This window comes from Miniopterus natalensis, chromosome 15 (assembly GCF_054644295.1).
Source record: "Miniopterus natalensis isolate mMinNat1 chromosome 15, mMinNat1.hap1, whole genome shotgun sequence".
Taxonomy (NCBI): Eukaryota; Metazoa; Chordata; class Mammalia; order Chiroptera; family Miniopteridae; genus Miniopterus; species Miniopterus natalensis.
The window spans coordinates 24,669,127-24,693,150 of NC_142095.1; the positions used below are offsets into that span (position 1 = coordinate 24,669,127).

The 24,024-nt window shown below is 47.1% G+C and overlaps 1 protein-coding gene across 1 annotated transcript in view; it reads left to right on the top strand.

The window, feature by feature from the left end:
* Positions 1-24,024, top strand: part of EPHB1 (EPH receptor B1) — a 392,210-nt gene that overhangs the window by 243,761 nt on the left and 124,425 nt on the right. Inside the window, exon 4 of the mRNA XM_087824947.1 lies at positions 22,113-22,268. Coding sequence (XP_087681073.1) covers positions 22,113-22,268 — 156 coding nt within the window. The remainder of the gene's footprint in view (positions 1-22,112; positions 22,269-24,024) is intronic.

Genomic DNA, 24,024 nt, shown 5'->3' on the forward strand with positions numbered 1-24,024 from the left:
GTTATTTGCAAAATTTGGAAAGGGAGAGATGGAGAGAAAAGAGGCTTATGGGGGATGCAGTGTTACTGCAAATCCTGGTCCAAATGTGATGCCCTGAGTAGGATGAAACCTTGGGCCACAGGAAAGCTTCACAGATGATGTGGAGTGACCCTGAACCAGGTTTCAGAAGGGGAAGCTGAGGCCAAAGGAGAAAGTAGAGAGGCCAGGAAGAGACATCAGAACCATCCCCCAAATCCTGTTGCTAAGTGCAAGGGTAATCAGCTTCTTTCTAAAGGAAATTGTTTAGAGGGAAAGCTAAGCTTTCTTTGTAAGAAGGTGTAAACTGCTTTAGTCAAATTACCTCTGGAGATGCTTGGGGTGGGCCAAAAGCAGAACATTCAGAAGTCCATGTTTGCAAAGTCTGAGGAGTGTGGTTCTAGGGAAGTGGAGGGGAACAGGTGCGAGAAGACTCAGAGAGGTGGGTGCTGGCAGTGGGGCTATGTAGCATCTTTAAGACTTGAGTGCCAGTGAAAATGGCCGAGGTCATGGTCTGAAGCTTCAAATCTCACCTTCATTAATCTTTGTTCAGGCAGGAGCAACACAGACCTGGGTTGAATTTTGATTCTTTTGTGTACTCCTGTAGGACCTGCGACAGATCACTCAACCTCTCTGTGTCTTGATTTCTCCATCTATTAAAAGGTGTAAACCCTGCACCTACTTAGAAGGCTGGTGGAAGAACTGAACATGACAGTGTAGCTAAGCCCTTACCATAGTACTCACTCAGACTGAGCCCAGTGGCCATTTGCTGTTATTATTGTGCATGGGTATTGTGTTGTTTTGAGAATTAAGTAATATAATCATATAATTTCTGTACAGCATCTAGCACAGTGCTTGGCATGTAACCACTATGTATTCAGTATCTACTGTTGCTTTTACATCCAACATCTTCCAGTTCAGACAGGCATCTTCTATTCCAAATCTCCATCCCATCTCCCTCTAGAGAAGTGAGGAGAAGAATCAGGTGGAGGAGGGGAGAAGAGGAAGGGAGGGAGGAAGAGGGACCAGGATTCTACCTTATCCTCTGCTCTCTCATCAGCAAAGTGCATGAAGTCTTTGAGGAATTTAATATTGTTGGTACCTTTGAATATGTTCCTCACAATTTCTTAGAATATTGAAATGTGGCATAAAAGGAAGTCTTTGGGAGGAAATATTTTAACCTATTTTTTAAAAATGCTATGTGGGAGAGGAATGAGGTTGATATAGATATATCCCAGGTTATTTCAAGTAGAATCAGATTTGACATAGGAATTCAGGTGCTTACAAAACTCTTGAAAAGAGTGAGGATACAGCCATCAGGCTGGGCCATCAATTACTCTCAGGTTGGCCACCAACTCTCAGGGAGTCAGTAGCCAGAAGACCCTGCTGGCCATGGTCACAGCTGCCTCTAGCACTGAGGCTGAGGCATAGAAACAGCTGGAAGTCACTGCAAAACTTCACATCTGCCAACTCTCATGCGCTGGTCACTACCCCTGTCCAAGAGCCACATCAAAGCTTCTGCCTCTTTTCCGATTACAAATCTGGTGGGTGGGCTCTAATCCCTCCAGGACAGCATTCTGGGAAATGTAGTTCCCATGCTTCCAGCCCCTGTGAGCCAGAGGCTCCAGTGAGGTGGAGATCTGACCCCTTGAAGATTCAAAAGGCAGTAGTGATGACTATAAAGGCAGGGCCGACAGAAGGACAGCAGGAGGGCACACAAGGCACTGCCATTTTTCTGTGGCAGAGAACTCAGAGCTGCACAGCTCCTGGGGGAGGAAGGGGAAGGAGAAGAGGAGGCCTGGGTGCCTCTCTGTGAGGCAGATGGGACAGCAGCAGGAATGGAGAGATCCAAGCAGAAGGCCCAGGCTGGGAGGCATTAAATGCAAGCTCTCCCTGGCATGAATGATTGGCAAGGTAGGCAGGACTCAGAGTTGCAGGAAATCCTGTATTTCCCAAAAATCCCTAAAAGTGAGTCGAGGCCAGGAATAGAGCCCAGGGGAGCCAGGAGTTCAGTTGGAGGATTGTGGGATCACCATGGACAGACATGAGAGCCAGAGCCAATGTGAATATAAGGAGTCTTATAATGAATTCAATTAACAAAGACCTGAAGCAGCCACCTGAGTTGGACAGGACCTTGGACACATAAGGATACTAAGATAACCTGTGCTCTCAAAAACATACAGTTTGGTGAGTAACCAAGATCTCTTTCTTTCCCCCCACCCCTGCTCCATATCCTGCACTGTAATAGAAGATGGACAGTGTTGGTGATGACAGGATGCAAATGCATGGACAGTGTTAAGGGGTTGATCTGGGAGAAGACATTCATACCAACTGGGAAACATGGGCCACTGTCATGGATAGGGTGGACTGTGAGCTAAGCCAAAGGGAATGGGCACATTCCAGGTTCAGAGATAGGTGAGAATAGCACCCAGATTGTGGAATCCACGTCAGCCACATCTTGGAAGGTCATAGCAGCCATATAGTGGGGGAAATGTAAAAAAAAAAATCTGAGCTCTTAAAGGTTTGCCTTATCTGAACCCACATTTTTGTTCATTAAGTGTGAGTTCGTGAGCGCTCTTTGGGCACTGACAGACAGAGATACCCTGGGGTACTGGGAGCAGCTTGGCGGGGAAAGCAGCCAAGCATACCCAGTGCGGGAAGCTTGGTGGATAGGGCATAGGCATCTAGAACTGTTCAGAGGATGCAGTGTTCCCAGGAGGGGCCCTGAGCAGTTCTGACACATGGGTGGGCCAGGCAGGGAGAGGCTGATGGAGAGGCTAGAAAGGTGACAGGGACATTGATCCTGAGGGATTGTGGGAAAGCCAAGTCCAGACACCAGGCTTCCTTGTCATAGTAGGAGAGCACCTGGGAGGTGTGAAGCAGGAAGGTGGCACCATCAGATCTGTGTTAGGGAACAACCTTTCTGGCAGGTGTGCAGAGGAGGAAAGCTGAAGTCAGGGAAACCAGGGAGTTGGTGACAAGACAAGGGCTTGAAGGAAGGTGGGGACAGAAATCAGGAGGTTTCACAACAGCTCAGAATGCAGAGATGGTAGGATGTGGTGACAATTGGATGTGAAGGGAGGGAAGGAGGGAGAGTTAGAGAAGCAACAAGTCGTGGGTCATTTGCCTGTGGACGGCTCACAGGAGACAGCCTACAGACAGAGATTGAAAACACAGAAAAGAAGATGGAAGCCCTGGGTCAAGCTCTGATCCCAGCAGAAATGGCATGAAATGGGTCTGAGAGAGAGTGAGTGGGGTGAGGTGGAGTTCATTTCTACCACAAGGAAAAACTTCTCTGGAGCTTGGAGGCAGGAGGGCAGGTAAGAGGTGGGGAGACTCCCAGCTGCTCTTCTCCTGTTTCTCTAACTGGATCTTCTAACTGTTGTGTAATAGGCAGGAGTTAGTGCTACTCGGCTCAACTTCATTAAAACCTACACATTAAAAATAATGATGAGAATAAAGGCCAAGAAAGTCCACTGCATGTCTGACCCTCTTGCTCCATACCCCCTGGCTTCCCAGGGAGCCTGGTGCAGTCCTCGAGGCCCTGGTCTGCATGGGTCTTCCTTCCCACCTGGGGCACCCTCACTTCCCAGGAGCAAGTGACGATGGCAGCCCCCGACACAGGGGTGTGTTTGTGGTGGCAGAACAGTGAAATAGTTATCTAGGCAGTGGGTAAAATCTTTGCTAGATGTGGTCCTTTCTCTCCCTTTCAGGAATAGATTTCTGTTTTGTTTTGTTTTTAGCTCAGAGACATGCCAAGAAAATCAAACAAAAGTAGAGACAGAGAGACGAGAGAGGGAGAGAGAGAGAGAGAGAGAGAGGAGAAAGTTAATTTGAATAGGTTTTTCCCATGTGAAAAAGTGACAGTTCTTTGCAAAATATTTATCTTCATTACGGGTGGTATCATTATTGATGGAGGAACCCTGCAGACTAATGGGAAAATCTCTATAGGAGGCCTGAATCCAGATGAGCTGAGTCTCCACCTTGCCTTCCACATGCTGGGTGAGCATGGCCCTTAATTTCAGGGTGTCCCAGGTGACTCATCGGCACAGCCTGGAAAGGACAGTGCTCATGGCTGGATTTGGCTCACAGAGCTGGGAGAGGTCTTCCAGACCAGGGCGTGAGCTCCCTGTGGTGCAGATTGCTTCTTGCTTGCCTTTGAATCATATTCGGCCCTTGCTTAATGAAGGTGTGTGCTATGGCCGAATGATGGATGAATGACTGTGAGAGCGAGTGTGCGTTAAAGGGATGGGCGGATCAATGAATCCCGTTTAAGCATTCATTTCACCAAAGGGGTCAGTGAGGTCCAGAGAGGGGGATTCACACCCAGGATGGAGCTGGGGGTTCAGCCCCTTCCTTCCTATAGCCTCTCTCTCCCTGTTCCTTCTGCTGAGAGATGTTGTAAAACAGATGAAGATGTGCTCTAGCATTTATTTTTGTTATTCAGCATAAAAGGAGCTTACAAAAATCAAACCATCATTTATCATGATGGATGTTAGAGAGGCTCAGGTGAGCAGCCTGGGGAGCTGTAATTCACATTCCAATCAAGCCTCCTAAGTGTTCACCAGTTAGCAGCAAAGGAGAGGGAGGAGCTGTTCCTACTCCCCTGTCCCCATTTCACAGATGAGTCCACCATGTCTCAGAGAGTCTACAGTGGGTCTTGCCCATGACCTCACAGGTAGCAAGGGTTTAGGGACTGATTTGGAACCCAGGTGTTGAAGTCAACACTCAGAGTAAATTTTGCTGCCCCATTGTCACCTCCTGTGACATTATAAGCAGGCTGGTCCAGGGCTCCCTGTTTTCTGGTGACCAAGTTGGATGATTAACACACGAGGTCCTGGGAACAGCCTTGACTTTGAGGACTTCCTCGAGGGGAGCTGAGTGTGTCTTCCCAAGTTCATTACCTGGTCTCAGAGCTTTATAGCCACGCCTCATAAACTGGTATAGTGTGACGTTTGGCTGTTGGCTTGGAAGAGACGTCAGGGTGATTTAGAGCTACGCACGCGGGCTTCCGGTCTGCATCGGGCATGGAAGCTTGTGGATGACAGAGGCCTCTGTGAGTTGTTTTCTTCCTTCACATGCAGCCACCTTTGGGCCCAGGTTTACTGCTCTGAGATCATAAAGATGCCGAGGAAGGGAGACGCGGCTGGTTTTTCCAGTGCCGGCCTCAGACGGCGTCTGCTTGTGTGGACAAAGCCAGCATCACAAATGTCTGATGCTGGCAGCTCATCTCCTCCTGAGGGCGTCACTCATTGCTCCCAGCACACGCTCACCCTCACAGCCGCAGCAGCGAGAAGGGCCTTGCCCACCCTGCCTCTGGCTCCCTGCCCCCCACGCCCATAGCTGGTGTCTCCTGCCACGCGTCCATCTCAGCGCATTACCGACACCTCCTTCTGTCTCAAACTGCTTCCCTTCCCCCAGAGAGTGCTGTGGGTTTGAAATGATGGTCTTTAATCATTTCTTAAGTGACCAGCCCAGAAATCATTTCTTAGTGCCATACACACAAATTAAATCATAAATCCACACAGGGCCCTGCCTGGGAAGGCCTGAAGTACAGCCCTGATTCTGGGCAGGGAGGAGGCCTCCCCAGGAGAAGGGAGTCAGCCTACGCCTGGAGGAAAGGCCAGGGCCTTGGAGGGAAGGAAGCACATCCCTACTGTCTGAACTCAGGCTGCTTTAACAACATACCACGGATTGAGGGGTTTAAACAACAGACGTATTCCTCGCAGTTCTGGAGGCTGGGAAGTCTGAGATCAAGATGCCACCAGATTAGTGCCGGATAAGGAGCTGCGCCCCGTTTACAGGACGACTTCTCATGATGTCCTCATATGCCCTTTCTTCGGTGCTTGCATTCAGAGAGATCTCACACCTCTTTCTCTTCTTATAAGAGCATTAATCTCATCATGGGGACCCTACTGTCATCACCTAGTCTAACGTTAATTACCTCCCAAAGGCACCACCTCCAAATACCATCACATTGGGGGTTATGGCTTCAGCATATGAATTGGGGGGGCACAGACATTCATTCCATCACATCTACTAACTCCTTTTCTCAGAAGGGCCCCTTTGCACTTCTGTTGTTCTGCTCTGGACAAAAGAGGTCCCATAAAATGCAAACAGGTGGACTCGGGGCATTAGGAAGGTGCTTATCTCAGGGCTAGGAAGTCTGGACTGCCCTATGCAGGGCTGAACCATCTGTATCCCACTGTCCAGAATCAGTCAGACCCAAGAAGTTCTTCGATTACCTCTGAGAGGTCAGAAGGAGGAGGGCAGGAAGGATTACTTGCGAGAGGAAGGAACTGGCAGCACTCATCAAGAGACTCAGTTTTGGGAGTTGAGGGTAATCCCAACATATATCTATGATTCCTACTTATTTCATGACTCAGTTTAACATTCTACCCCACTCTAAGACTAATTCCAGCCAATTTGGAATACCCGATATTTTGCCTCCATGAAGGTAAAATTTTCTGCTTCTTTAAATTGGTGATGGGCATTCAGCAAGGACACCAGCTAGCTTCTAAGCATCCTTGATTCTTTCCTACCACCGTGCTTTTGTGATGCCTTCCTTCATTTTATCTACTTAGTAAACTCTTATTCATGCTTCAAAACCCGTATCAGTTGTCATGTCCTCCAAGGAACTTTCTCTCTCTCCCAACTAATATAGAGAGAGGACTGCTTCTTTTCCTATACATGCTGCTTTCTTCACATTAATCGTGCTATCTGATAATTACTGTTAACATTTGGTTCTTCCATCTGGTTTGTGTTCCTTGAGAATTCTCTGCTCTGTCTCCCCAAAAGCCAGGTCAGGGCTTGGATCCAAGGAGTGATGTTTCTGAAGCTATGTAGTCAAGTGATTGGAACCCCAGAGTGAAAGAGCTGCTACATATCTTTCCTTTGCCTCCAGCATGCTTTGTTCATGTAAGTCACTCAGCTTCTGAGTTGAGAATCTGAGTTTCTTCCTCTGGGAAATGGGAAAAATAAAACGAGTGCCTTCATTATCCGGAAACCCACAAAGAAGATGAATCTGGTAGTGGGTTGGTAGGGGAACGTGTCAAATTCTTTAGCTCCTTGAAAAATTCCATTAGAAAGTCGAAGTGTTGGTATTGCAATTATTATTTGATTCCCAAATGGTGAGGGCACTTCCAGGAATGTACTTTGCCTGATGAGCCAATACATTTTCAGTCCCCACTGATGAATTTGGGAATCGAATACCTGTCATCTCGAAATAATTGACACATCTTGGTGAAGCGCTTACATTCTTCTGATGAAATTCTGGATTCTTATTGAGAGCAAGGAGAAAGACGCGTTACAGGGGAGCAATATTGTTTTATGGACCTTTATCTTGGTTATTAACAAATGAGCGTTACGGGCAGAAATGGTACAGGGGGAATTCAGTAATGAAGTTTCATAGGATTGTAACGATTATTAGTCTGACGACGATGAGATCCAGACTTCAGTGCTCGCGGTTTCCTTGGCACTCACTGTTCTGTGCTCCCTAATGCTGATGGAAAGCAGGCTGGCTACTTCTGTCCTTATGCCCCGTCCTGAAGTTATCTGGGAAGTGGGCATAAAGGTGATAAGCTCCTTCAGCATGCTTGGTATGGGGTGTCAGTAAACAATAATTATAGGTGCCCATATACCCTGTAAATAGCAAACATCTCATATTCTAGGAAGCTGGCACCCACTAGAGTTAGGGACAGTTAGTGTCAGTGAACTCTCCTCTCTCCTCCCCCCACTATTGAGCTGCCCAAGCATCCCCTGGTCCTCTGGAAATGCAGCCAGTCCCACTATTTACACTCTCTTTATTTCCCTCTACCCACCAGAAGCCACTGGGAAGACGAATTTGCCTTTCAGAGAAGGCCTCTGCAGAATACACAGCGACCACATCCATACATCACCTTTTTACATCTGGTCAGGAATTCACTCAGGCAGGGACTCAGGGGCTCAGAGCCAGCATATGACATAGACTCTAGTTGTTGGTTTTTTCCCCTCCCTTTGGAGGCAGGGAAAGTAGGGCAAGATGTCTTCAGTGAGCAGGAAAGAAACTCATCTTGTCCCTTTCCCAAGCCTCTCACCTGACCTCGTGTGCACTTGAACATGTGTGGTCTCCAGCCTCAGTGCACATACCTGTACAAACAGAATGCCCAGACCCCCATGAATAATTTATCTTAGTAAATAACTGGAAAAGGAATCAGCTTTGAAGGGAGGCCGACCTGGTTTTGAATTCTGCTTCTGCCACAGACTAGCTGCAAAATATTGTTTTACCTCTGAGCCTCAGTGTCATTGCCAGTGAAATGGGAATGATACTATCTTCCTTACCTAGTTTCATTGAAAATAAATGGTATGTTAGGATTCCATTTGTCTATGATAAATAGAAAAAGGTAAGATAATGTGGTTTTAAAAATATAGAGATTTCTTTTATACCATGCAAAATAAATCCAGGCTGGTAGGGCACTCCATGGTAGGGTGTTGGAGACCCAAGTATATTCTAACTTGTTGCTCTGACATCCTTAGCACACAATTTCTACCTCATAGTCTAAGATGGCTGCTTGAGCTCTAGCCACCATGTCTATTGTCCAGCCAGCCAGAATAAAGAAAGGGAGGAAAGAGCTAGCTTTCTCTCTGGATGGCCACTGTGCAGAAGCCACATATACTTTTGCTTATATCCCTGGATTTTAGTGATTGAAGCCTATGCCCAAGTATTATCAAACCTTGAAGGGACTGTTCCATGTGGTGGGACAAATGTTGACTTTTAAAAATATAACACAATAGCAAGGTGCTGACGCATTTCCTATAGTGAACACAGCATAATTTTATCATAGAATAATATAACAGCTACTTTTAATTGAGTAGTTATTGCAGGCCAGGTAGTGCACCAAACATTGTATATTCATTACCTCATTCAATCATCAAAACAATTGTATGAGATAGAAACTATTGTTATTCCATTTTTACAGATGAGAAAACTGAGACTCAAAAAGATAATAGAACTCTCTTCCTATGGCTGTAAGTAGTGGAGGTTGTAACTCAGAAACTGATACTCTTTTCCTCAAGAAGTCATGTTGGCATCATTTATATTTAACATGTTACACACTAGTTTTGTTGGTTCCAAGGAAAGTTACTTGATTTTAAAACACCCCAACCAGTGAACTGTCAAGTCTCTGGATTCAGGCAGCCCATGTTCGATTCCTAGCTTCACTACCGGCTTTAAGATCTTGGACAAGCTGCTGACTTTATTTGAGCCTCAGTTTTCTAATGTGCAAAATGGAAATAATTATAACTCATGTCTCTTAGGGGTATTATGAGGATGAAATGAGGTCATGCTGAGTACCCAAGTACCTGGCCAAGGATAAATGCTTATTGAAATACTGGCCGTTGCTATATTTAATGGCATTGTTTTTAATGTTGACACAACTTTGTAACACATTCTAGCAGATGGTGGTCAGCTTGGCAACCCATAGACCTTACCTTAGAAGGGTGCTGAGGGTGGGAGGGGGCTGGCTCAACATCCCACCCTCTCCTGTGCTCTGTAGGAAATGCTAGTCTCTCATTTAGTAAAAGGCCTTTACTGGCCTGACCCAAAGGCCTGGGGGGGAGACTTGGCCCACCCTTCCCCTGAAGCAGAGGGACCAGCACCGTGGCCTCCTACCCTAGTCTCCTGTCATCCTTCAACCCTGGACCTATTTCCTTTGGGGAAGTCCTTTGCCAAGCTTCTCCGTAGGGCCTGCCCCACTTTCCCCCAACCTTCCTTCCTGGCCCTCCCTTGGGTCTGCACCCCCTGCTCATTCCCTAGGCCCTTCCTGGTGGTGACTTCAGTTGAATGGTTTCCTCCAAGTTCACATTGAAATCCTAGTGCTAAGTGCACCCTTAACACCTCTGATCTTTGCTGCAAGTGTCTCCCTTAATCATGTTTAACTGTCAAACCTGAAGGCAGTTGGTGATGCTAATGTTTATCCAGGAACTGCAAATAGGGAAGACACAGCGCACTCTGGAAATTACTGCTCGACACTTGGAAATAAATGGCCGCTGGAGAGAACACACCATTCATCCCTTTTCCATCTCCTTGCAGGGGAGCCCTCTTCCAGCTGCTCTGATTAGCAACACTCACTGGTCCACTTGCATAGCCTCTGGGGGCTCAGTGCCTAGGGTTGGCCCTGCCCAGCTGCTCAGAAGGGCATCCTCCCCATTCCAGAACCTGTGAGCCCCATTTCTCTGTTCAGAGGCTCCTTCAGAGTTGGTGAGGTTCCTGAGCAAAAGTCATGGATTCCGCTAGCTTTGTCTGCCTTCAGCCTTTTGGATAAAGGCCATGAAAATGTTCTGCCTTGTCAAGTTCACTCCCACTTGGAGAATTTCGAGGATGAGTATAACCTTATTATTTCAATATTGATTATTGCTCATGGTGATTTCACTTTTTCAGAGTTGACTCTTGAGACTTGCAAAGTGCTACATCCACTGTCACTGCAACCCAGGAGCTGACACAGGCCCAGCAAACCCTCCTGGCAAGGGCGTGGCAGAGCCCGTTGGACCCGACTTTAGCTCCTATGTGACCTTGGACAGGTCCCTTTTCTCTGACATTCCAGGGTGGGGGAGGGGCATGCCTCACACTCTTTGAGCCCACAGGCCAGGCCAGGGTAGGGGAGGGATTCCTGTCCCTCATCTGTCAAGACATCTCTGGTAATGCAGCTTGACAATTTAAGCCTCAAAGCTTTTGCTCCATCATTACTGAAAAATAAAAACCATTTCTTTCTCACACTTGTCCCACTCGAATGGTGTGCAATATCGTTATAGATTGATATGTTTATGACTCTGTGACCTGGGGCGAAACTGGAAATTCCACTGTGCCCATTTCTACTCTTGGGTTTCTGGAAAGGTCACAGCAAAATTATTTTATCAAGTACACCACAGAAGGGGAAAAATCTTAATCTTATATTATACATATGCAGCACTTGACCTTCTCTGGAGATACGGCACCTCTTAGCCACACTTACTTAAACATAATGCAGCTCTTTCCCAGATGCACACAGAGAGAATAATTAGGTGCCCTGGCCTCCCAGCCCGAGAGGAGGCTGTGCTGTGGGGCTGACCTCAGAGATGAGAAGGAAAGAGAGTTGGGGCAGCCGGGGGCAGGGTAGGAGTGAGTCCGCAGAGAACCGTGTTAGGCTCATCCTGATGATGGGGCCCCATGGGAAGGTGAAGTGGACCCTGTGGCTTGTTCTGGGTCCCCTGCTGACTGTGCACCTCTGCCAGGTTACTCATTGCCTTCTCTGGGTGTCGCTTTCCCCGTCATAGCTCTGGGGTGAGTCACTTTGATCCATGGATAGCAGCTACCTGGGCCATTGAGTTAAAGATACTGAGCTCAGTCTGGGAATGGGTGCCACGATTGATTAGTGATGTCTGCCGTGGCTGGCATGTGGATGTGTTAATAGTAGCTATGCTGGATACTTGCTAACCCTGTTCGAGGATCTTTCTAAGGTCCTTTCCTGCCCTGGCTTCCTATGATCTGTGGACTCGCCAAAGCTGTGTGGTGAGGCAGCTTGGAAAGGGAGAAATAAATAACCTTCCCTAAGAGAAGATTAGTATTTGACTTGGCAGGTTGTGGAGGGGAAATGAGATTTGTGGTTGGGGTTTTGTTTCTGGGTTTCTGTTTTTGTTTTTCATATTGGCCCTGTGAACAGCAGAGAGAGCAGGGGAAGCAGTGCGGGTTCTGGGTGTGATGACCCGCGAGGCCTGGCTGTCTGTGTGCGCAGGTGGCTGGCCCAGGCCTTCTGGCCCACGGGAAAGGGCAGGAGCCCTGGTGGCTTCTCACCATCGTCTAGCATGAGCAACAGTGAGTAGTCACCTTCGTTTATCTTAAGAACTTGCTTAGAAATTATTTTTAAAAGGAATTCATCAAGGTCTGTGTCAGGGGAAAAACTTAAAAATAAGATTTTTCTCAGAAGGTAAACACTTCAGTTTGAAAATATGGGCAGCAGCATGACTGCCAGCATATGTCCCCCTCCCCTGTTGCCCAGAACTACCAGACTGATGATGTTTTTAGAATGTTGGCAGCCAGGCTCTGACTCGGGTGGAGACCGGACCCAGGGAGGAGGCGTCTGGGGATTCCCTACCTTTCAGCATCTTGGCATAGCAGTAGGAGCCCAAGCCTGGCAGCTGGTGGCCCAATGGGTCCAATCAGGATAGAGGACCTTGGGGCCCCTAGGAGTGGCCAAAGTGATCTGACCCTTACCTTCCTCAGCTCCAAGAAACATCTCCCTGGTGGTGAGAGGGAAATGGGAGGGTTCCCTTAAAAGAGCCTGCCCTGGTTGCTGGCAGGGTGCCACTGTCCTCTTCTAAATGACAGACCCTCCACCCTGCCCAGCACAGGCTCGCCCACCTCCTGTCCCACCTGGCTGTGGCAACCGCTCTTGTCCAGGAGGCCTTGCCCTGCTCCGGGAGCCCAATGCCTTGAGGATTCCATCGCTACCTGGCATTTGCTGCCTCTGGATTGGGGGCTCCCACTGGGCCCACTTTCACTTCTGATTCCCTGCAGGTCTACCTTCCCTCCTCAACAATAACCCTCTTCTTTCCCGATGGTAAGAAAGTGACTCTCTCATACCTAACTCAGGGCACATAGAAGTGATCCCCAAATGCATGTTGAATGAATGAGACGTGCATGAAAAAGGGAAGTTGCCCCATGGGGGCTCTCAGAAGCTGCTGGCTGGCAAGTCAGCCTGTTGGGAGGGGCTCAGGTAATGCCACTCCTTCAGGGGCCAATGAAATAAAGTGGTGGCTGGGTCTCTAGCTGGAGGACGCCTCCCGGGGGTCCCATTCCAAAGTCCTGAAGGCTTTGGCTGCTCTGAGGATTCCTGAATCTAAACTGTACCCCTCCTTGGTGCAGGGGCTCCTCTAGCACTGTTTGCAGACTGGTCGGTAGGGGACAGGCTTGGGGAGCAGACACAGCCAGAGTTGCCAGATCATTTCTGGTTTCTGAGTGAGCCCCTATCCCACCTTCCCCACTCTGCGCCCTTTCCTAATGTCACTCCCAAAACCCTCAAAGTCATAGGGCCAGTGAACCCGCTGCCAGGGTGATGGATTTTAAAAAGAGAACCCCAGGGAGAGGAAAAGGCCTAACCTAAGTGGATGAGCAGGGACACAGCCAGACAACGGGGTCCTTCTGTCTGACTCCCAGCACCCAGCACAGTGCCCGGCACCCAGTAGGCACTCAATGCAAATCTGCCGATTAACAGTGACTCCTAATCAATCGCCAGGTCCTCCTAAATGACTCTTGAATCTGCCTATGTCTCCCTGTTCCTATTACCCTGGTCCATCTCCACTCCTCCAATTCATTCTCTTCCCAGCAGCCAGTGTGATCTTTCAGAAACAAAAATCCTGTTGTGTTTCTCCCCAACTTTAATCCCATCAGTGACTCCCTTGGACCTCAGCCCAAAGCCCAAGGTCTGATACCAGGAGCTCAAGCTACCTGTCCAGACCCAGCCTCCTCACTGGCTGATTTAGCCCAGCCCACCCCACACACGCACTCTCCCTGAGCCTGTGGCACTTACACTACACCTCGACCTCGGACACACTGCTCAGTGTCTTCATGGAGTCTTTCTCCTGAGCCTTTGCACATGTTACTCTCTCTGTGTGGAAGGTTTTCTACCTCTCCTCACTAACCCACCTTATCTGCCAGCTTGTATGGCTGTTATTTATTCTTTATGTCTAGACTTAGATGTCATTTGCCCCAGACCCTCCCAGACTGGATTAGGCCCCTGCTCTTCACATTCTGTTGGAATTACCGGTTGGGGTGTATCTTCCTCCACTAGGATGTCAACTCCATGGGAGTGGGATGGGGGTCTTTGTCTTTGTGTCTTTCACCCATTCGTGTATCCCAGTGCCTAGCACAGCTCCAAGTATATAGTAAGTTGTCACTTTAAACCCTTTACAATGAATAATTGATGAAAACATTCAGCATGGCTTCTTGCAAAAAACATCTGCTATTTATTGAGGAGATGCTACATTCCAGAAAGTTTATCTGCATACATTGATCTTCAAAAGCTAGGACCTTTTTTCACAGATGAGGTTCAGAAGATTAAGTAACTTGCTTAAGGTCACACAACCAGTAAGTAGCAGTTTTCTCAGCTCCCAAGCTGTGACGTTTCCGCTCTCCCAGGTGGTCTAGGGTAGTGGCTTTTAGTCGGCAGTTGCATCAGGATCACCTGGAGGGCTTGCTACCACTGCCTGCTGGCCCCTTCGAGGGTTTCTGGTTCAGTAGGTGTGGAGTGCGATCCGAGATTCTACATTCCTCAAGTTCTCAGGTGCTGCTCCTGCTGTTGCTGCTGATCTGGAGACCACAGTATGAGAATCACTGGCCTAGACCATTAGAAAGCACCTGAGCTTACTTTAGGCTACCCTACTTTCCAACCACACCGGCCTTGGGCCAAGATGCAGGATACAGCCCTGAACTCCCTTCTGGGCGGCTCTGCCACCCAGCCCAGCCTAGCCTCCCATGCCTGGGCATGGCTGTGGCTGTGCTGTGCCCGGATGCTTTCTGAGGACAGGGAGCCATTGGTGACAAGAACCTAAGTGTCTACCCTTTCTCCTTGGGACATTGCTCTTCTGTTTGTCTTCATCCAGGCCTGACCAATGATCTCCATAGTCCACCAAGACAAAGTGCCCCCATCCTGACCCCACCTCTTTAACAACTTCTATGCTGATTGATGCAGCTTAATGGCACTGGAAGTTACAGTCCTGTCTGTGTCATAGTGTAAACAGCATTCATCAATTTTAGCAAGTGTCACCAAGAGTGATACGAATGTATGACACAGCTGAGTATCCCCTCTGCACAGGCCATTACAGCTGGCATGGGGCCCAGGGAGGCAGGACCTGGAGATCCATTTGGCTTCATGTGTGCAGGTCCATATAGAAGTGACAGTGCCCCAGCCCACCTCCTGCCATGTCCTCCATAAATGCTTCATGTTCCTGGCAACTTCTGAAACTACCCAGGAGGCTGTTTTCTCTGAGTCTTGGGGACTCTTTTCCCATTGCCCCACCTTCCCATTTCTGCATCAACTTTTACCCATCCTTCAAGGCTTGTGCATGTCCTGCCCTCTCCAGGCAGCCTTCCCAGCTTCCCTTTACTCTCCCCTTCCTCCAATGACCTCTGGCACAGGCATCCCCACCTCTGGGGTAGAGCTTTTCTCAGTAAACAGCCCCGTCCTGCTCAGCTCAGCTCCTTAGGGTCAGAGGATGCCATCCATACTTTTGTGTCCTCCCAAAATTTAAAAATGTAGTGACTGAGATTTTCTTTGATTACTCAAGTCTTATACATACAATTCAAAACACTGGGAAATTATAGAAAAGCAGAAAATAATCATCGTCAGTAATGCTGCCACTCCCAGCTTTCATTTTAGTGAGTAGAGTTTATATATACTATGCACATAGATGTATATGTATATGTCTTTGTGTGTGCATGTGCATATGTATATGTGTATAATGAAGTTTATACTCTCTATATAGTTCTAAAACAACTTTTAAAATATTTTTCCATAGCATACTTTTAATGACCATGTAGTATTCCATTATATGGATGCTCCATGATGTATTTAGTCAATATCCAACTATTTGAATTTTAAGTTTTTTCTTTTTTCCCTCCTTCCTTTCTTTTTCCTCCCTTCCTTTCTTCCCTCCATGCTTTGAATAACACTGGAGTAAACATCCATTAACATAAATCTTTTTCCACATCTGCCTGCTTTTTCTTCAAAATGAGTCTTTAAAGTAGAACTGTTGAATCAATACTCTAAACATTTCGAAGGCCTTACTACAGAAAAGCTTTAAGAATCCACACTTTGCGTGGGAGTGCCCATCGTCTCATACTCTCTAATATGAAGATCATATTGTTGTTGTTGTTATTTTTATCACAGCTTTTATCTTTGGGTCTTATCACAGCCTCAGGCGAGCATTCAGTTCAATCAGTCACAGACTGCATGTGCCTGAGTGTAAGCTGGTGCTACGCTCTGGGGAGAGGGAAGTGCAGACATGCCAAGGCCTAGCATCTGCCTTCAGAGAACTTCCAAACTAGTACAGTAGTAAGGTGAATGGACACATGCCTGCCTGGGAATTACTTCTCTGCTGTCAGTTTTCTCAACATATTGCTGTGAATGTAAGGGGAAGTGGGAGCAGCACAAGACGCGGGTCCCTGGGATTGTTCAGGGGCACCCATCTGTGGGAGGAGCAAAGACTGCTGGTGAGAATAGATGAGGGAATTCCAGCACAGGAGCCCCACTGCCACTGCCTTCCAGGGAGCCTGGAATTCCAGAGTCAAGTAACCATGGTGTCAGCCATCAATAATGGGAAGGCGATGGGGACATTGGGCTACAGGAGTGAGTCTAAATACCGGGCCCAACGTGAGGCCACAGGACCAAAGGGAAGAGCTGTGCAGAGCTGCATGCGTGTCTTGCAGGAACCTCTTGCCTCCTCACTCGGCCACCACCACACCCATCGCAGTTCTCAGCAGCTGCTGAGCTACCCAATCTCTTCTGCCTTTTACAGAGCTGGAGCAAGTGTGGAGAGGAAGGGGAGGTTCTAGGAGCAAGGAGCTCAGGGCTGCGAACCGCTTTCTTCCTGGCCGGGAGCAGGTGCCTTGCCCCTCTCAGTCACCGAGAGCTGCGGGCAGACCTCCGAGCCAGCTGCTGAGCTGCACCTGCCTTGAGAAAAAGGCACCTCGTTCTTAAACAGGGGATGAATATTCATTGGCATGAACCTTTGCAAACTCATTTGGGGGAGAAAAATTACATCAGAAGAACTAATCAGATTATTAAAAAGAGAGAGCAAGGACAGAAGGCGGCAGTGGAGGGAAGAATCACATTTAAAATGCAAGGAGAGATTTCTTTCCTGCAGAGTAGCTGTGACCCCCTGGACCATGCGCTGGGACTAGTTAAGCTCTCCCACATTCCTGCTGCATAAAAATGTTGCTTTCTGAGGCCTCAGCCGAGGGGGGAGGGGCAGAGGCGATGTGCACCCCCCCCACATATGAAAATTATACAATCATGTTTTGAGGTTTCCATTTTATCTTCCCTCGATATCAAGAAAATTTGTGAGAGCTAAAGAGGCTCTGGTGAGTGCTGAGTGACAGGTTAAAGGGCTCCAATATAGATTAGATGGTCCACTATCTCCTGAGGAAATTGCATAAAAGTGGTTATTCCTTCTCACTTCTATTAATTTCCTCTTCCTGGCTGCTTGGAAATGCTTCATAACCTGATGCCGCAGATGGGGACGAGAGGCTCTCTCCATTATCTCAATCACTGCACTGTTTATGAGACACTTAATCTGTTTCTTTATAAAGTAATAGTTCTGTAGGTGATGGATTTAGTGTCACTGGAAGTCTGCGTGCAGGGACGAGAGGGGGCGGTTCTCCGGAGCTTTGTAAGCACCGGGTAATTTGTTACCTCGTGGAGGCGCTGGGAAGTTGGGTGGGCCTTCCAAGGTGACCTTCTGGATATCAGCTAGAGGTCACGAGTACAGCCCCTTGTCACTTAAAAGGGGGAGGGAAACGCTGCGTGTTATGCCTGGGGAATGGAAAATGAACACGTGCTCAGGGATGGGGAGCTCAGGTCTTGTCTCTTCCTTTCTATCAAAGGCGGGGGCAGGGAAGAGATGTGTGTGGAGGAGGTGCCACCCCAAAGCTCCATTTATCACCTATCTGAATTGTGATCACTAGCAATGGAGGGAAGGAAACCTCCTTTCCTTAAGGAAACAAAGCAGTTGTGGGCTGCTCTGCTGTCAGACACGCACAGCCCTCCTCGTTACAGGTGTCCCACTGGCAAGCCTTGTGTGAACGCAGAGCAAGGTGCGTGAGCCTCCTCTCTGCCCACTCACCTGCTGGAATGACAATGAGCCCGTCTGCCAAGAGCCTGGGCTGGGCACTCTCTGACCTAATTTCCCTTCCAGCTCTTCTATTTTGCTTTGTCTTTGCCTCTTTTCTGAATCTCACCTCCTAGTCACCGCAGGAAACTGTTTCTTATGGTCTTTATCTCATAACAACGGATCCCCAAAATGATGCACATCCCACCCGACCAGTCCCCCCACCCCGTGCACATACAAGCACAGCCCGGATCACGCTATATCGGAATCAGCATTCCATTACCTACCTCTCCCACCAGGGAAGGCACTCCCCAAAGTCTGCCCCCCTCCACACTCTAGCACCGTGCCTGGCTCATGGTAGATCGTCAGTAAACATTTGGTGAACGAGGGGCTCATAACTGTAGCGATAGTGCTGACCATGATTCTGTATTAAGAGAAAGGCAACCCCTGAGTTTTAAAATCATATTATAGCAAAGAATTGTGTTATCAACCTTAAAATGCTTTAAGTGTGGATGTGTAATTGGTTAGGCTATGACAGTTTATAATTACTATTTTCTGAAACTGTAGAACCCTTAGGCAGGTGTGTGGTCTCCAGGCTGCCAGAGTCCCTACCACGCTCTACTGTGTTACTCCCAGCTGCTTTGCATACTCAGGTGACTCATCTGGGCCGTCGGCTTTTTCTTTCCTAGGACTAAATATTCCTTGTCAGAATCTACCCAGAAGCTCCACATATCACCTCTAATAACTGATGTTGCCTTTTCTCCAGGGACAGCAGAGTTTTCTTATTTATTTTTCTGTGTTAAATTTCTAGTTAAATAACTCTCTTGTTAACTTATATTTCTTTATTGGCGGTGTCTGATACAAGACGAGTTAAAAAAGGCTTTGTGGACTAGCCTGACAATTTCACCATTACTCAAAGCATTAATTCTATGAGAAAACAGAGCACAAGCATGCTTGTAACTTACAGTCTAAAAGTTTAATAAACACCTAAGAATGCTGCTTCTTTACAAATTAGGGAATGTGTAGACACAGATTTACTAAAATATTAACTTATGAAATTTGAATATTAAGGAGATTCATCCATTGTGTAATTATAGGTAAGATATAATTTATAGGTCTAATGATTCGCTTATTATACAAGACAAATAGTCTGTGGAGAAACATATTCTTACACTGTGTGCCAGAATTCATTTGCCTGCTTTGGGACTCAAAGATCTACCATGAGCAGCATTCTAAAAGTTCCTGCAAAAGAAAACTTGTTTTTCAAAAGGGAATGGTTAAGTTGGGATGGAGAGGAATTAGTCTTATTTAGCACTTATTAATGGTTGCACATTTTAGTGTTTGAGTTTATTGAATTCTAATGATCTGTGACAGTTGTGAGAAGTGTGAGTTTATTTTTATTGATAATTTATACAGATGAACAAGTTGTGGTGTTGAGGGAATCACATGGCTTGCCCCCTATCACCCACTTAGGAACCAGCAGAGCTAGGAATCAGACGCAGGGTTGTCTGACCGCTGCCTGGTGCTCCCTGCCCCAGGAAGGATGGAACCACACCCCTTCCCAGGACTTCTCTCCCCAACCTTTCTTAAAGCATCTTTCTTTGAAGTCCAGCCTGGACCAGCTCTTCTCCATTCCTTTGCCTTGTGGTCACCTTGGAGTCCCGAGACTTCTGGCCACCCTGTTCTGCTTTCCTTCATAAGAAATCTCAGGAGGGCACTTTCCAAATCCCTTCTCCACTTGTGAATATCAAGATGTTTTTTATGCTGTTAACTTATTAAATGTAAAGCAAGGAGGCTTTTAAGTGCTGGAAAGAAAGTGAGAACACCTTGTTCCTCTTGGACTGATACATTAAGAAAATTGCAGTGTGGAAGGGACCAGATGAATGCATGAGAGGCACTGCTTTCCCCTCCCCCACTTTGCAGGGAAAGGGCTTCTGCTGTGTTTGGATAGCTCGGGCCTGGGATTTCTCTGGGTTCTTCAGCCCCAGAACTGAATGGGGCCAAGCAATGCTGGGTGATTCCCAATGGAAAGGATCAGGTGCTTCTCACAGGAGACAAGGAAGAGATCTGGGAAGAAGAAAGGGAAAGAGGAGGAAACAGAGGGAGAGACCATTCTGGGGGGGCTTGGACAGATAGATCAGTAATTCAAATTTTAGGATACTTGGGTATGTCATTCAAGGTTTTCCCTTGGGTGTATTATTTGTTGAGTTTTTAGTAAAGATTTATTGTTTTTCTTTCTACAGAGAAGTTTCTTTCGAATGTACTAGATGGGTCAGCAAGTGACCCATTTTTACATGGATCATAACAGATATCTTCAATAACCTTATTGGATCATCTAGACATTTACCCCAGTGCATTCCATGGAACTTGACTCCCAGGTGATGCTCGACAAAATAGAGCTTCCTGGTGAGAAAGCATAGTATTCTCTATCCCATTTTTAGAAGTTTTGAGAAATTCTGTAATAAAAAATGAGATTAACTTTTTGAATCCACGTTTTCAGAATATCTGGCCTCAGAACCCTTTTGTAAGTAACAGATGCTAACAACCCAAAGAAGTGGACTCCATGGAACATTCCAGAACATTCCAATTCAGAAATGTTCTCCCATCCAAGATGAGCTCCTGCCCCTGGGCACTTCCAGAGTAGCTGAAACACTATAGCTTGCTTCACGTGAGCAAAGGAGTGACAAAACTTTCTCAGCATAGGAATCAGTCCTTCCTTTTTTTCTTAGAAATGCTGTAGATATTTTTCCAAGTAGTTTATGTGTATATTATTATTATAATTTCTCCCACGGTGTGATCTTGGGCAACTTTTTGGACTTCTTCATGTCTCAATTTCATCATTAACAAAATGGAGATAATAATAGCAACCCCATGTAATGCACTTAACAAGAATGTTGACAGATGGTGACCACTACTGTTATTAAAGAATACTCAGCACTTGCCACGAGGGAGCTGTATATTTGGGAAGATGAGCTTTTAATCAGGACAAGTCATTGTAATGGTACTTCTGTTCCAGTGAAGATCACACTATTATTATTGTATGAGGACTGGATCAAGAGCTTCTTGAAGGCAGGCTATGCTCTTTAAATTCCCTGGATCAGGTCCTCAGAAGGGTTACAATAAATACTTGTGGAATGAGTTAGTGAGGTGTGTAAGAAAACCAAATGACTTGACCACGCAGTAAGTTTACCTGGCTTCAGAAGAGGATGAGTCAGAGTACAGTCCTGGGGACAGGAAGAGGCAGGAGCTGAGATTGTGAGAAAGGGTCTCAGAGAAGTGGAACAGGCAGAAGGAATATTTTGAGGAATCAGCCAGGAGGAGACCAGCTATCTGGAGTAGAAGGTCTCTGTAGGTGAGGCATGGTGAAAGCCCAGGGGATGGGCTGGACTGAGTCAGACTTTTGGGGGCATGTCTCTTCAAAGGTGATCATGCAGAGAATTAAGAAGTGCCTCATATCTGAGGGCACCTCTAGTTGGCACCTTGTGATGGCATGTCAGGTTGTGCTAGGCTTTCCCAATGTTCCCTGCAGCCATGTACATGATAGATGACACAAAGTGCATGACACATTCCCTGGTTCACTGCTTGCAAGGCCATCCTTTTCTTGCCTCACCCTCCAAAGCATTTCAAAATGCAATTAAGGGAAAATGATGTTGTTAAGCCAGTGACCTTGAAATCACTTTAATTTCTTTTTAAAGAATCACTCATGAAACCTAGTCCTTTACTATCATTCATAACAAGTGCTTATTAGGACAGCACACAGTGCCCCTCACTTGTGTTACCATGTGGCATTTAAGAACCATGGGTCTGGTCCACTGGTCAACCAGGACCCTTTTCCATCTGACATTAGGCAAGATTCCTTCAGTGAGTGGCTCAAGGTAAGGCTGTTAACCAGGTATAACAGGGAGAGAATGACCATTTCTAGCGCCTTAGGTCCCAGATACTGTGTTACACATTAGATTCATATTCTCAATTAAATCTCTCGACACACTTGAAAAGGAAGAGTCATTATTCATATTGCTCAAGTGAGAGAGGCCATTGGTACCAGGAAGATACTTTTCACTAAGGACGTTTGAAGAATTGGAAGTGTTAAATAGGATTTTGTGGTTTTTTTAAACCTGAAATGCTCATTTTGTGCAGGGGGTATCTCCATGACCTTTTGGGGGAGGTGGGGGTGGGCAAAATCGTTCGTTTCTCAATTCCAGGGAAAGGCCTCTCGCTGCCGCTGTTCCACTAATTCTCACATGGCCTCTGTGTTGCAGCCTGCCCTGCAGGGATGTTCAAGGCCAGCCAGGAAGCTGAGGGCTGCTCACACTGCCCCTCCAACAGCAGATCCCCCTCAGAGGCGTCTCCCATCTGCACCTGCCGGACCGGCTATTACCGAGCAGATTTTGACCCTCCAGAAGTGGCATGCACGAGTAAGTGTCTAGTAAGGGTTCTGGGCTGGGGAGTTTGGTGCAAGTGGTGGGCCTAGGGCAAGGGGAGACTTAAGAACATTCTCCAATTGCAGCACTGGCTGCCGTGCTGAAACGCTGGCTGTGGTGCTGAAACGGACAGCTCCTCCTGGGCCTGCAGGGCCCCTTTCTCTGCGTAGTAACCCAGGGCCGAGAGTATGTTTCCTACCTCCTCCACCCAGATGGGAGAGTCTTCTTCCCATCAAAGCAAGACAGCTGCTCACCAGATCTTAAAAATGCCAACATGGAGAGTTCTTTGAGTGCAAAATCAAGATCCGCTAGGACATTGCAACAATTTCTAGTAACTTACAGTCACTTCCTCCAAGAAGCCCCCTTAGTCCTGACAGATGAAAATATCCTCAGTCTTCATGGACTTCTTTTATTTCTGTGACCAGCTCTCTTCAGACTCTCATAATTAATTGCCTTCTCAGCTACCAAATGAAGGTCCTGTGTCCCTTGCAGTGTTTAGTGTGGTGCAGCATCTGTACCCTTGTCAAATGACAAGACCAGAGGCCTGGTCACGGTAGTCATCTATGTGACTGGTTTTCTAGGGGCTGGGCTAATGCATCAGCTCCACCACTCTTCCATTCTCTGCTCTAGAGAGGAGGGCAGTCATCCTGACAAAAGTGTATATGTGTGGGGGTGTACTTGTAACCCCATTTCCTGGGTAAAAATGGGGAAGGGGAGAATTTCCTTGTAATCTTATCCCCATAAACATGGAGAGGCGGGAAGCACTACTCTCCCTACACAGTACTTTAGGGAATATGCTCCAACTCCCCTAACTATTGCAGCCCCAAAACACAGATGATTTTTCTTTTTGTTATTCCTATTAGCCTCTCCAGTTTAGCCTCTAATGATGGTGGAGTTTTCTTCTGCATTGGATGCTGTTGCCTGGCTCCCTGTGAGCAGGGACTTTCCCTTCACCACCTCCGACCAAATCCCTCCCACTTGCCCCCAGCGTAGAAGGGCACAGAGGGAATGTTTCATACATACTTGCAGTTTGATGGGCAAAAAAAATGACTGAGCTCCTAGTAGAAGAATTTCTGGCCTTGCAGTGTATGTAACCTTTGCTGGATGAAGAAGAGGAATGAAAGTGTCTTCTAGATCAAGGTCCTAAGGTCGATCAATGTTTATAGATTTGAACTAAAAAAAAAAAAAAAAAGCTCATCTTCTTGTAAACTGATTTGCCCCAGACCTCCTCTCTGGTGGGTTGATATGAACAGAAATTTTTCCATTTCTGCTGACTAGAGTCCCTGTTTTTCTGTCGCAGTATCTTCTCTACTGGTTTCTGAGGTTCCCCTGTGGGTCTCTGTGACCCTGGCCCATTGTTTAATGTACTTCTTTAGAAGCACTTACAGATGAGGAATCACTACTGCCAGGATGTTCATGCTAAGGACCGGTCCCCATGATTGCCAAAGTACATATCGCGGGTCTCACAGCTTCCCTCCTGAATAACACATCCCTTCCATTTATGCTTCTGAGCCCTCTCTCACTGGCGAAGCTCCTCTGCAAATTAACTCATGCATGTAGAAAGTTGGACCTCCCAGCTTCCCACCTCAGGAGGCACACCCTGTCAGTCCATCCAGCCCTAGGATAAGGTCACCTGGAGAGAAGGTCGACAAACAGTCAAATGCTCAGAATGCTGATGTGGAGCCGTCCTTGTCATATAGCACCCTTCCTGTTTACCTTTCAAGGCTTATCTTCCAACTGTCTAACCTGA